General features: G+C 26.2%; 2 protein-coding genes across 2 annotated transcripts; both read right to left on the minus strand.

Moving 5' to 3' along the window:
* Positions 1 to 1,301: 1,301 nt before the first annotated feature.
* On the minus strand, positions 1,302 to 4,375 carry LOC133784570 (uncharacterized). The gene is made up of 4 exons (XM_062223865.1): positions 3,890 to 4,375; positions 3,635 to 3,793; positions 3,237 to 3,392; positions 1,302 to 2,490 (listed from the first exon to the last, which is right to left on the minus strand). The coding sequence occupies exons 1-4, from the start codon at positions 4,373 to 4,375 to the stop codon at positions 1,504 to 1,506; spliced, it is 1,788 nt and encodes a 595-aa protein (XP_062079849.1). The 3' UTR covers positions 1,302 to 1,503.
* An 8,661-nt stretch (positions 4,376 to 13,036) lies between these two features.
* Positions 13,037 to 14,718, minus strand: LOC133781511 (protein VACUOLELESS GAMETOPHYTES-like). Its single transcript, XM_062220542.1, has 2 exons — positions 14,256 to 14,718; positions 13,037 to 14,130 (listed from the first exon to the last, which is right to left on the minus strand). Exon 2 carries the CDS (start codon positions 13,893 to 13,895, stop codon positions 13,179 to 13,181), a length of 717 nt encoding a protein of 238 aa, XP_062076526.1. The 5' UTR covers positions 13,896 to 14,130; positions 14,256 to 14,718; the 3' UTR covers positions 13,037 to 13,178.
* Between the last annotated feature and the right edge of the window lie 821 nt (positions 14,719 to 15,539).

The following is a 15,539-nucleotide window of genomic DNA, read 5'->3' on the forward strand; positions in this document are numbered from 1 at the left end:
TATTATACTTTTCCATATTGTTACAATATTGTACCAAAAAATTACATGAACCATCATATTTATACTATACAACTTAAAAATACAAATTTAAGATATTCATTATTTATAAAACACTTTATTGAATATAGTGGTGAAATACAATATTTTTTTAAAACAAGTTTTATATTTTTGTAACAACAATTTACAAAACTAATTTCACAACTAAAAAGTTTATTTTTGTAACTCACATTTACATAAATATTTATAAATTTATTTAACATGCTTATTACAAAGATTTACAAAAATAATTTTTTAACTTTAAATATATTTTTGTAACAAAACTTGAAACTTGGATTATATTATGATTTTGGTTCAACATTGAGTGTTTAGACTTGACTAGTTATGATTTAAAAAATATATATAATATTTTTATAAAGAATAATAATATTGTGACATATAATTATTAATATTAATTTTAATTAACAACATATTGTAACTTGTATAAATATTTATTTATTTTTTGAGTAATTGTATAAATATTAATTTTAATATTAATAAATACATTCATTTTAAATAAAAATAAATTAATCTACTTTGTTTTATTTTATTGAAGGTAGTAACTATAATTATTATTATATTATTTGATATACTAAATTCTTATTAAAAATTAAGATAACAAAATGTCAACATATATATAGAGCTTTTTCGAGCCATATTTTTGTAATTTATCATATAAAACGAATTTTTTTTTATACTACGGTGCAAGATGTAATTATTCCTTAAATTAATGTTACTAATCTTTCCAGTATGTACTCAATTTTTTTAACAAAAACGAAACTTGATTTAAAACCAAATACAAAACTATAATAAATTACCTGGTATGAACTTGTAATTGAGAACTATACCATTGTTGGAGGAAATAGAGGCGTCAAACTATAAAATACACCAAACCCATTTGAGTTTATTGTCCCATATATAATCTTTGTTTGGTCTACCGTAAAATTATTTTTCTAATACTACTTGGAATTCAGCTTTGAAAATGGCATGATTGAACTTGTGTTTGCTGACAAAAATTATGAGGCTTTATTTAAAAAATAATTGGTGATTAGTAGATTTACTTATATTTTTATTATTGACTTAATAATTTTACACTTATTTTAATTTTGAATCACGTGATTTTTTTTTTTTTTAGTTTGCTTATTTTTTTGGATCTTAAGTGTCTTTTTGCACTATACGAATCTCGCGATACTATGAAAAGAATCATGAAGCTCCATCTAAAAACTAATTAGTGGATTTATTCATCTTCTTATTAATGGTTGATTTGGTATTAATACAACAACAAAAAAAGTAATTAATGAGAACACTTTAATCACACAAAAACGAATGTAAGTTCATTAATTCGGTTGAGTATCAACACTACATTCAATTAAAAAAGTAAAAAAGCAAAAGAAAGAAACATGATTATTGTAAACATGAAAAAAAAGAAAAGTGAAAGCACTTGCATGCACACACACACACACATATTTAGCCTAAATTTTCATCTAAGTTACCAAAGAACATGTCACCAACAGTCTTATACTTTAGATGCCAAGCCAAGTTTTCTGAGTAATCCACGTCTTCATCAACAGTCATCTCCTTCAGCGGCAAAGCGTAAGTTTTCAAGAAACCATTCATGTCTATCTCTTCCAACTTGTCAAGATTCTCCTCCCATCTTTTCAGTTCAGCTTTTAAAAATTCAATCTTCTCATATATTTGATTCTTGGAGTCTTGTTTACATCTTATGACTTTGAAACTCCAATAACCTCGAATGAATTTCTTTCTCAAGTCATCCAAGTCTCCACATACTTTAAAATATGTAATCCAATCAATGCAATGAAGATAAAAATGCCATTCTTTGAGTTCATCCCAGGTAACATCTTCAATCTTGGTTCTACACATTTTGTCAATGACAATTAGTAGTATTGTTGTAGACACACTCTTCATTGCAGGGCTCAAACTTGATAATCCTCCAAGATCTCCTCCTCCGCAGTAGTTGTCAAGCAATGTTTTCAAAATAGGTGCCAGTGTCTTGGGTACCTTGTACTTACCATCAACTTCCATAACCTCTTGCCTTAAATACTTATCCTCTACTTTAAACCTTATTCCTTCTTCACGAGTGTACCAATAAATCTCATTATCAAAGCCATTTTTCAAGCTATCAAACTTTTGGAAAAATTCAGTAATTGTTTCAAAATCTTCAATAGATCTTCCCAATTGATGAAATCGAGAATTAGCATTTTTGTAACTATCATGCTTACTTATTACAAAACTAAAATTAATACTCCTTGGATGAAGAAGGATCTCCTTTTCTTGTTGGGTTAGACAACTCATTAGGTCCCCAAGTGTCACTTTGTGAGTATTATTATAATCTCTTTCTTCAATTGCAATTGTCCAATTCCATCGATTTTCTCCCAAAGCCCAAAGCTCCACATTATTACTAATGTCGTTGCCCATTTTCATCAATTTCATAATCTGATATATAATCCAAAACTTAAGTTGCATTATAAAAATATTTATATGAACTAAGTAAAGATATATTTACTCGATTTTTCAAAACACTTTCTATGCTTTTAAGAGAAACATTTGTGTTTTATGTGTTGAATAAATTACATATTACTGAATTATTATAATTATCAAAACATATATTATTATTTTTATTTAACATTAAAATTTTCGCTAGTGTTATAATATTGCAAAGAAATATCTATAAACAATTCCACAACTTCATTGTTTGGAGCTCAAAAAATATTTTAATATCTCTAGTATTTTTTTTTAAAATACAAAATTTGTAAATTATAAAAATCTATTTTCGAAATTCTACAATTTTTCAAATAGAAATGCCAAGTATTATACAATTTTTTTTACGAAATTTCATATTACATATATAGTTTATTTGGCTTAAATTTTCTCTTTTTAAATGTATATATTAAGCGTCTATAGGTGGTTTGAATCACAAATCAAGAATAAGAAAATGTATATTAATAATAATCAGATAACAGAGGGAAAAAAAGAAAAAGAAAAGCACAATTGTTGACTTAATATATATATATATATTTTAAACAGTATAAAGTATTTTTTTCAAATTCAAAATCAATTCTCAAAATAAAAAGCACTCAATTAATATGAATATCTTTAATTTACAATAAAAGTAAAATAGATTTAAAACTAAAACATTTAAGCATGTATATATCTAAATATTAATTAATGCAAGTTCGTACCTGAAGGATCAAACAATGTATATGTGCTTCGTATCGGCAATTAGAACAATTGTAAACACGAAAGTCTGGGTTTCTTTCTTTTTCACACACATCGCAATAATATTCGTGACAATTATCCTCAACGACTGAATCAAGAAGAGTCAAACTATGTATGTGCTAGTTGAATTTAATGGTTGATGGCAATGGACCGCATATGAAATGGAGGTTAAAATCACATTCCATACAACGAAATAGGAATGATCGAGTCAAATGAATTTCAGATGTAATATGATTGTTCAACTCTTTATAAGATTTTTGACAAGCATCGCATTTGATATTGTCAAAATATGCTCCTTTCACAAGACAAAGCAAATGATCATGACTTCGACATCTTACAATTATTGCATCGAGAAATGCACATTCGGTACAAACCTTAAAGGTACACCCAATTTCATGACAGCTAAAAACGAGTCTGCAATCTTTTTTATAGCAAAGATCACAAGATTGAGGCTTACTGAATTCAAGGGTAAGATGTTTGTGTGAATGAAAAGGATGTTGAATTTTCTGTGGCAGTTTATCTACACAGGACTTATGAAAAAAATTAAGACATGAATGTGTTGTGCAAGAGTAGGCTGGATAGGAGCAAGGTAATTGACATGCTATGCATTTCTTACCAAGAATAATATCTTCATCATCTTCACTATCTCCATCATCTTCATCATCTTCACTATACCATGCTCGACCACAAGTGGCATTGGATGTTGATGGCATGAGAATTGAATGACGCCATGATCATCACATGCTATTGTGGGTTGTCGAATCGAACTACATCTGATATGCATGTAGAAAGCACACTCCTTGCAAGTGTAAGCAAATTCATTTCCGAAGGATTTGTCACAGTAAAAGCAACGAATAGAAGTCTCCAATGATGATCTCTTAAGGAGGTTGAGGGAGTGTGTGCCATGCAAAGAGTTGTTGATAAGCTCTGGCAACTCAGCACATGCCGTGTGGATTTGATAGTCGCAACGGCGGCATTCGTAATGTACTTCACATCTGTCGAGTGGCTGATTGCACATACCACAAGTGAATACAACAGGCCACCACAAACCCACAAATCCATATAGAGGATGCCGATGACTAAAATGTTGAATCTCATTCATTACTTCTGTTATAGTGTATATATTTGACTAGTTCATATAATAGAAGCAAAACCATGCAAAATCACGTTAAGCTACCACTATATATATATAGTAACATTTTGTACATAACTTTGACTAGTTCAATATAATAGAAGCGCTATTACCACTATATATATATATATATATAGTAACATTTTGTACATAACTTTTAAAAGTGAAATAATAATGCTTTACCTGCAAGATTCTCTAAAAAGAACTAACACAATTATTTTAAAATATTTATTACAACTTGTAAAACAATGTCTAACGAATCAGTAACATTTGATAAAAAAAGAAAAGTATATATATATATATATATATATATGAAAAAGAAAGATTATACAAACAAAAAGGTTTAATTGATTAGACTCCTTTTTTTTTTTTGTCTCTATCCGCATTCTTTTGAAATAACTAAATTGTGTATTAGGTAGTTTTTCATAATAAAATTACAAAATTACATTTTCTACTTTTAATTATTATTTTTTACAGTAACGATTGAAAATATGCATTTTTTTAAAATAAAAAAAATGCTTATCATATGAAGTATCTCAGTCTTACGGCATTGATTTGTTATTTTATTATTATGAAAAAGTCTATTTGTAGATATTTTTAATTAGGAAAAAAAACTCTTGTAAAAAAAAAGGTGACAAATCGAAAGTGAGTTAAAAATATATATATATTTGTGACAAAAAATTAATATATATTTGCTTATCGTTGATAATTTGTAATTCTTTTTCATCTCTTTATTAAAAATAAATATAAAGATAAAGATAAAAAAGCTTTAGTTAAAAAAAAATTGTGGTTTACCCATCTTCCAACTAACCAACATCTTATTCCTTTTTTGTAATAATAATATATATATAAATATTATGTATACTAGAGAAGAGAAGAGTGTGTTAAAATTTAATTTAATATTAAATAAGATTTATGTTAATTTATAAATTAAAATATTCTAAAATAATTAATTAATTCAATTTCCTTATATACATATGTACAAAGTAAAAACTTTGGCTGCGTGATTAAGGTATATATATATTTATATGAGTAAATTACATTTAAAATACCTAATACCTAATGTTTTCCAAATATTATACTTTTATATTTTTATATGCAATCAGTCATAATGTATATATATATGCAAAATCACATTAAGCTATACCACTATATATATATATATAGTAACATTTTGTACACAACTTTTAAAAATGAAATAATAATGCTTTACCTGCCAAATTCTCGAAAAAGAAATAACACAATTATTTTAAAATATTTATTACAGCTTGTAAAACAATTTCTAACGAATCAGTGACATTTGAAAAAGAAGGATTATACAAATAAGTGATAATTACACTTTATTCCCTACGTAACAAAGTTAAAGTAATATATTTTCTTTTTCTTTATATCTTTTAGTCTAACTTATTCCCTACATAACTTCAATAGAAGAAACATATGGTCCCAATTTTTATGGTCAAAAAATACTAAGCATTATTGTACTGAATGACTTAACTCTTTTCCATTCTTTGACTAAAGATAGAAAACATTTTCATTCTTGGTAACTTTATAGCTAAAATGCAATATAGTTTACCCATCTCATAAGCAACCAATATTTTTCATTCCTTTCTTGGTTCTTGATAAAATTCTATGCTTTTTTTGTATATATAATATATATATATATATATATGGTTTCAATTTCCATACAAGATTTTACAACATTGATTTTTTTAAGATGTATTGTTTACTTTGAAAATTGCGATGGAAATTTTCTATATATAAATATATTATTTGATGTATTGTGTAACTCACTTTCAAATATCTAACTTAATTATCATAAAGAGTTTGCAGTTTTTTTTTTAAAGAATAGAAAACTTATTAGTAAAATTAAAATGTTGTTTTGTAAAAAATAAATAGATACATATGTAAAATTTAATTAAATTGTTTCTCTAAATAATAATTTATATCTCATTTTTACCTCTTTATTAAAAATTAAGCTACAAGACATTCATATTAAGAGTTGGTAGCCTCTTAAAATATAATGATTTATCCATCTCTAAGCTAGTAACCAATATAATTTTATTCCTTTTTACAATATTCACAATTATTTGTATTAAAAAGTTGAGAATTTTATTAACAAATTTAATAGTAATATCGCTACAAATAAATGTACCCTTTAGTGATAACTTTTAGTCACAACATATATTTTGTGTGACTAAATGCCACTTTAAGTCACAACAAAAAAATATATGTGACAAAAAGTCGTACTTAATCATAAGTTGTTACTAATGTAGTTTTAGTCACAACCTATTAATTTTAGTGATAAAGTTTGTTATGACTAAAAATATATTTAGTGACAATAAAGTGTGGTTTTTGTGACTAATGACACAGGTAAGATAATTTTTCTTTAGTTACAAATTTTTTTACTTGTAGTCACAAAATTTATTGTGACTAAAACTAACATTTTTTGTAGTGTATATTGATATAATTACTTGGAGTTGAACTAGTTTGTCGAATAACATATGAGACATGCAAAAAATTTGATAAATACAATTCTGCTTATATACAAAGTAAGAGCTATAATAATATACTTTATCTTTTTCTTTTTCTTTTTATCTCTTTAGTTTATTCTTAACTTCATTAAAAACAATAGTAAAGTCATATGCAATCATTTTTATTTTTATTTTTATCTTATATATTCTTAACTTCATCTGTTGGGAGTAATTGATTCTAATTTTTATGAAAAAGTCTATTTGTAGATAGTTTTAATTAAGAAAAAAAATAGAGTCCTGGAAAAGGAACTCTTGTAAAAAAAAAGGGTGCCATTATAACAAAAATGAAATCAAATGAAATATCTTTGTAAATTATTCCAAATGGAAAGTGAGTGAAAAATAAATATATATATTTGTGACAAAAAATTAATATATATTTGCTTCTCAGTTACAATTTGTAATGCTTTTTCATATCTTTATTAAAGATAAAGACAGAAAACTTTAGCTAAAATAAAAAGGGTTTACCCATCTCCTAACCAACTAACATCTTATTCCTTTCTTGTAATAATAATATATGAAAGCATCAGCCATTCGAGCCATGTCAGCTTTTCTTTCATGCATACTTAATGCAATCACCACATCTCTCACTGAATTTTCAGAAATCTGTTCAATTTTCAACCACAAATTTTTAAAACCCAAAGAACAATTTGCCAAAAGAAAAAAATAAAACAAAATTAGTTTACTATTATTCACAACATTTAGAAAAATAATAGAGAGGATTAAATTATACCTCAACTGAAACAAGAGTTTTGGGAATAACTCTAACCAAAACAAAAACAAAAACAAAAGATTAAATTAAATAAATATCAAATAAATTTCCAATATTATTTGACATTACATATTTCAAGCAAATATTAAATGAGAAAAAGAAAAAAAAAAGATGTCTCTCCCTACCAAAAAAAGGCTAAATTATTGCAATTTTGTTCATCATTAAATAAAATACAAATTAAAAAAAATTGAAGCTTATATGTGTATATATATATATATAAATATAGGTTTAATTACCCAAGAACATGACATCCACCATCAAAAACTGTCTGTGAAACCAATCCCATCAGACCCACACTCCCTCCTCCATACACCAAATTTATATTCCTCTTCACCTGCAAATTTTAATATATATATATATCAAAATCTATATATACATATATAAATATATAAAGAGAAAAAAGAAGAAGAAGAAGAATGAAAGAAAATAATACTAATTCTCTTCCGAGATAAAGAGCTGCATCAATGAATATCTGTTTGTTCCCAAAACTGCTTCCACAATATACACACTCTCTTGAAATTCCCCATTCTTTAAAAGTCTTCTCCTATCAAAATTGATACTAAGATATATATAGATATATATGACAATCTATATATATACATATTTATATAGTAAGATGACTATTGATTATGTTATTTTATTTAGTGGCCCACAAAATAAAGGAAATAAATCTAATATTATCTTAGTGATCACAAAATAAAGGAAATAAATCTAATATTATCTTAGTCATAATCTAATTCTTTATATACTTTCTTTGTTATATATCCTTACACATTAATGTCTCACATCATATGTTTTTTTTTTTTTGGGAAAAGTTCATGGAATATTTTTAATAAAATGGGGTGCCTATATACATATAATTTTTTTGGGGTGCAAGTATGATCATCCTTGAGCAAAATGACAAAATGATTTATACATTTTTAAACTTTGTGTTTTGTCTCATTATTTATTTGGACTTTGTGTTTTGAAAAATTACTTTTTAGACCCCGTGTGTTATAAAATAGTTCAAATAGACCCCTAAACTCAATTTTGATCAATTTTTTTTGAATTAAATCACAAATAATTCATCAAACTAACAACTCAGAACAAAAATACAGTCATTCTGCCTAAGAACTGTGTTGTTATATTCAATTTTTTGTTCATCAAAATTATATTTAGGGGCCTATTTGAACAATTTTACAAAATATAGAGTCTAAAATTTTTTTTGTCAAAACATAAAGTCGAAATAGTTAATAAGACAAAACACAGGGTCTAAAAATGTATAAACCCATGACAAAAATATATATACCACTTTAAATCTTTAATTTTATTTAGAAATATTTAAACTTAGTAGTACTTCCAATTCTATTTTTCTTCTTCTTAAGTTAGCTCTTTCTAATGTTTTCATATATTCCTTACTATAACAACACAACAATAAAAAATAATTATTGAAAATAAATCATATAATATCAAAATAATTGTTTTTAATTATATTTGTATAAAATTATATTTATGATATTGTATCAAACAATTATAATTTTTTTTTATTTTATTAAGAAAAATTCAAAACTTATCATTTAAAAAAAAAAAGAGATACACACAATTTTATTTTATTCTATTTTTATTTTTATCTGTGAAAGTGTAAATATAACTCGTCTTAATTTTAAGCTATTTAATTTCTTAATTGGTATAATCATCCATGACCTAATAATTAAGTGCATTGAATCAAGTCAATAGTTATTTTTTAATATATTTTTGGCTATTATTAGTGATTAGTGGTAAACTAGGTTTAATTTTAAATAATGTGCATTTACAGACAAATAAATTACGATAAATTTAATTAATTGTTTTATCATATTTAATCCTAAACCAATTTGTACTTATTGCACAAATAAATTAATAAATAATTTGTGAACTTTCGTGTGCATATTTGCTTTTGCCAACTTTTAAATGATTAAACTAATTAAAATATAAATTTAAAAACTAGCCAAAATCTCATTTAAAATCTTTGTATTAAAGTTTTGGCATAGAAGTACATGATTTCAAAGGCTTTAGAAGCATATATATATTTATGACTTTGAAATGACATTGAATAATGTAGAAAACTTAGCATAAATTTACAAACAGAAATGACTACAAATGCATTTTTTTTTTCATATCACTTCATAAAATTTTCCAATTTTTTTACAAATACCTGATTTTTATAATAAAAGTCCCAAATTGTCATTTTTTGAATAGTTTAATTATCTCAAACTCTTATACTTAGATTTTTTTTTTCAATTTCATATACTCTCACAGTCTCTTAATATCTTATGCAAATAAATATAATTTATTTATTCACACTTTTAAATATAAATTATTATTATTCTTAAATTTTGATTAGTTATTGAATTTTACCACTATTTTTAAAATTATAGATTTTTCAACTTTTTCTATCACAACAAGGGGTTAACTCATAAAGTTGAAACCATATGTTGTGGTTTAAAAAATAAAAATTATATAACATAATCCAATAATCCAATAGCAGATGAGACTTACAATGTCTCATTTTCTAGAATAATATACTAATTCAAGAAACAAACAAAGCTTGTTAATGGCTAATGGGCTGAGAGTTTACAAACATGAAATCCAACACATAAAATGGGGATTGTGTAGGATTAAGCTATCCTAAGTTACTCAATTAAATTAATGCTACTAATCTTTCCAGTATGTACTCAATTTTTTTAACAAAAACAAAACTTGATTTACAACCAAATACAAAACTATAATAAATTATTACCTGGTATGAACTTGTAGTTGAGAACTATACCATTGTTGGAGGAAATAGAGGCATCAAACTAGAAAATACTACTTGGAATTAAGCTTTGAAAATGACATGATTGAATTTGTGTATGCTGACAAGAATCATGAGGCTTCATCTAAAAAATAATTGGTGATTAGTAGATTTATTCATGTTCTTATTATTCACTTAATATTCTTACACTTATTTTAATCTTGAATCACGTAACTTTTTTTTTTTTTTTTTTTTTCAGTTCGCTTATTTTTTTGGATCTCAAGTGTCTTTTTGCATTATGCGAATCCTGTGATACCATGACAAGAATCATGAGGTTCCATCTAAAAACTAATTAGTGGATTTACTCATGTTCTTATTAATGGGTAATTTTGTATAGAGATCTCTTATGTGTATTTAAAGCTAAGCTTGGTATTAATGGTTGGTTTGTATTAATACAACAAAAAAAATAAAGTAATTAATGAGAACACTTTAATCACACAAAAGCGAATGTAAGTTCATTAATTTGGTTGAGTATTACAACACTACATTCAATTAAAAAAGTAAAAAAGCAAAAGAAAGAAACATGATTATTGTAAACATGAAAAAAAAAAGTGAAAGCACGTACGTACATGCACACACACAAATATTTAGCCTAAGTTTTCATCTACGAACTCAAAAAACCTGTCACCAACAGTCTTATGCTTTAGATGCCAAGCAAAGTTTTCAGAGTAATCCATGTCATCATCAACAGTCATCTTCTTCAGCGGCAAAGCGTGAGTTTTCAAAAAACCATTCATATCTATCTCTTCCAATTTGTCAAGATTCTCCTCCCATCTTTTCAATTCAGCTTTCAAAAATTCAATCTTTGTATTTATTTGATTCTTGGAGTCTTGTTTACATCTTATGACTTTGAAACTCCAATAGTCTCGCACTACAAAAAATCTTAGTTTTAGTCACAACAAATTTTGTGACTAAAAACATAAAATTTGTGACTAAGGAAAAATCATTATATCTATGTCATCACTAAAAAGTCCGTGGCTAAAAGTATTAGTCACAAAGATCACAATTTGTTGTCACTAAATGTATTTTTAGTCACAACAAACTTTATCACTAAAAATAATAGGTTGTGACTAAAACTACATTAGTGACAACTTGTGATTAAGTATGACTTTTTAGTCACAAGTAATTTTTTGTTGTTATTAAAAGTGGCATTTAGTCACACAAAATATATGTTGTGACTAAAAAGTTGTCACTAAAGGTTACCTTTATTTGTAGTGTCGAATGAATTTCTTTCTCAAGTAAACCAAGTATCTATAGACTTTAAACTCTGTAATCGATTTAATGGAATCAAGATAAAAATACCATTCTTTGAGTTCATCCCAAGTAACATCTTCAATCTTGGTTCTGCACATTTTGTCAATGACAATTAGTAGTATTGTTGCACACACACTCCTCATTGCAGGGCTCAAACTTGAACGACCTCCAAGATCTTCTCCTCCATAGTAGTTGTCAAGCAATGTTTTCAAAATAGGAGCCAGTGTCTTGGGTACCTTGTACTTACCATCAACTTCCATAACCTCTTGCCTTAAATACTTATCCTCTACTTTTGATATTCCTTCTTCACGAGTGTACCAAAAAATCTCCATATCAAAGCCATCTTCCAAGCTATCAAACTTTTGGAAAAATTCAGTAATTGTTTCAAAATCTTCAATAGATCTTCCCAATTGATGAAATCGAGAATTAACATTTTTGTAACTATCATGCTTACTTATTTCATAACTAAAACTAGCACTCCATGGATAAAGTAGCTTATTCTTTTCTTCTTGGGTTAGACAACTCATTAGGTCCCCAAGTGTCACTTTGTGAGTATTATTATAATCTTTTTCTCCAATTGCAATTGTCCAGTTCCATCGGTTTTCTCCCAAAGCCCAAAACTCCACATCATTACTAATGTCGTTGCTCATTTTCATCAACTTCATAATCTGATATATAATCCAAAACTTAAGTTGCATTATAAAAATATTTATATGAACTAAGTAAATATATATTTACTCGATTTTTCAAAACACTTTCTATGCTTTTAAGAGAAACATTTGTGTTTTATGTGTTGAATAAATTGCATATTACTGAATTATTATAATTATCAAAACATATATTATTATTTTTATTTAACATTAAAATTTTCGCTTGTGTTATAATATTTCAAAGAAATATCTATAAACAATTCCACAACTTCATTGTTTGGAGCTCAAAAAATATTTTAATATCTCTAGAATTTTTTTTAAATACAAAATTTGTAAATTATAAAAATCTATTTTCAAAATTCTACAATTTTTCAAATAGAAATGCCAAGTATTATACAATTTTTTTTTACGAAATTTCATATTACATAGATAGTTTATTTGGCTTAAATTTTCTCTTTTAAAATGTATATATTAAGCGTCTATAGTTGGTTTGAATCACAAATTTAGAATAAGACAATGTATATTAATAATAATCTAATAACAGAGGAAAAAAAAGCAAAAGAAAAAGAAAAGCACAATCGTTGAATTAATATATATATATATATTTTAACAGTACTGTATACAATATTTTTTCAAATTCAAAATCACTTATAATTCTAAAAATAAAAAGTACTCAATTAATATGAATATCTTTAATTTACAGTAAAAGTAAAATAGATTTAAAACTTAAACATTAAAGCAGGTATATATCTAAATATTAATTTATGCAATTCCGTACCTGAGCGATCAAACAATGTATATGCGCTTCGTATCGGCAATTAAAACAACTGTAAATACGAAAGTCTGGGTTTCTTTCTTCTTCACACACATCGCAATAATATTCGTAACAATTATCCTCAACGACTGAATTAAGAAAAGTTAAACTATGTATGTGGTAGTTGAATTTAATGGTTGATGGCAATGGACCGCATATGAAATGGAGGTTAAAATCACATTCCATACAACGAAATAGGAATGCTCGAGTCGAATGAATTTCAGATGTAGCATGATTGTTCAACTCTATATAAGATTTTTGACAAGCATCGCATTTGATATTGTCAAAATATGCTCCTTCCACAAGACAAAGCAAATGATCATGACTTCGACATCTTACAATTATTGCATCGAGAAATGCACATTCGGTACAAACCTTAAAAGTACACCCAATTTCACGACAGCTAAAAACGAGTCTGCAATCCTTTTTATAACAAAGATCACATTGAAGGTTACTGAATTTAAGGGTAAGAGGTTTGTGTGAATGAAAAGGATGTTGAATTTTCTGTGGCAGTTTATCTACACAGGACTTATGAAAAAAATTCAGACATAAATGTGTTGTGCAAGAGTAGGCTGGATAGGAGCAAGGTAATTGACATGCTATGCATTTCTTACCAAGAATAATATCTTCACCATCTCCATGCTCGACCACAAGTGGCATTGGATGTTGATGGCATGAGAATTGAATGACGCCATGATCATCACATGCTATTGTGGGTTGTGGGATCACACCACATTTGGCATGCACGTAGAAAGCACACTCCTTGCAAGTGTAAGCAAATTCACCTCCGAAGGATTTGTCACAGTAAAAGCAACGAATAGAAGTCTCCCGTAATATTCACTTTAAAAAACATAGTACAAATAAACACACAAATCATCTCATCAGTTCCCTCATCCTGAAAAGTAAACATAAATACTAATTTCAGTTACACAAAAGATGAAGAATTGATGATCATATCATTAAAAAGAAAAAAAAAATCATGTTTTTAAAAGAACTATTTGGAACGACACTACTACTCACATTAAAAAAATAGAGTACAAATAACTACAAATCATCTCATAAATTCTCTCGTCTTGAAAAATAAACAAAAATATTAATTTCACGGACTCAAAATGTAATGTTGATGGCATGAGAATTGAATGATGCCATGATTATCATCATCATCATCTTCTTCTTCTTCAACACCGTGGTTTGTTATCAATGTGGGTTGCGGGATCAAACCACATTTGACATGCATGTAGAAATCACTCTTTGCAAGTGTAAGCAAATCATCTCCGAATGAATTCTCACAGTAAAAGCAGCGAATAGAAGTCTCCAATGAAGATATTTTTAGGAGACTAAGAGAGTGTGTGCTATGCAAATAATTATTGATAAGCTCAACATGTGGATGAGATAGTTACAATAGTCGCGATCGCAAACGAAATATATTTCTAATAAATTGATTGTATATAGTGCATCTCAATATTGAAATGTCGAAAATTGTTCTCCATCAATTCTCTCACAGTTTTATATTAAGTTATACAATATATATAATAACATTTGAGACATGTTAAAGTAATAACTTAATTACTAGCAACTACATAGTTTTGTCGAACAACAAAAAATATATGAGATGTGTTAAATTTTCCATCAATTCTTAATATAAATATATTTTATCATTATTATTATTATTATAAGATTAGAATAACAAGACAATAAGTAAAAGTATATTTTTTATAAATATATTATAGTTTTTTTCCATGTAACAAATAAATGATAATTACACTTTATTCCCTACATAACAAGTTAAAGTAATATATACTTTCTTTTTCTTTATATTTTTTATACATATCTTGATTGTGTCTAATTTATTCTTAACTTCAATAGAAGACATATGGTCCCAATTTTTATGGTCAAAAAGCACTAAGCATTATTGTACATGTTTTTTCATTCTTTCTTTCTTTTGCTTCTGAATGACTTAACTCTTTTCCATTCTTTGACTAAAGATAGAAAACGTTTTCATTTTTATTAACTTTATAGCTCAACTGAATGGAGCACTCCACCAATTCACATATAGATTATACAAACAAAAAGGTTAGGTAGTTTTCATAAAAAAATTACAAAATTACATTTTTCTACTTTTAATTATTATTTTTTTACAGTAACAAGCGAAAATATGTATTTTTTTAAATAAAAAAAATGCATATCATATGAAGTATCTGATCAGTCTTAATTACCGCATTGATTTGTTTTTTATTATTATGAAAAAGTCTATTTGTAGATATTTTTAATTAAGAAATAAAATAGAATCCTTGGAAAAGGAAC

The sequence above is a fragment of the Humulus lupulus genome, chromosome 6 (genome assembly GCF_963169125.1).
Source record: "Humulus lupulus chromosome 6, drHumLupu1.1, whole genome shotgun sequence".
In the NCBI taxonomy this organism is placed as follows: Eukaryota; Viridiplantae; Streptophyta; class Magnoliopsida; order Rosales; family Cannabaceae; genus Humulus; species Humulus lupulus.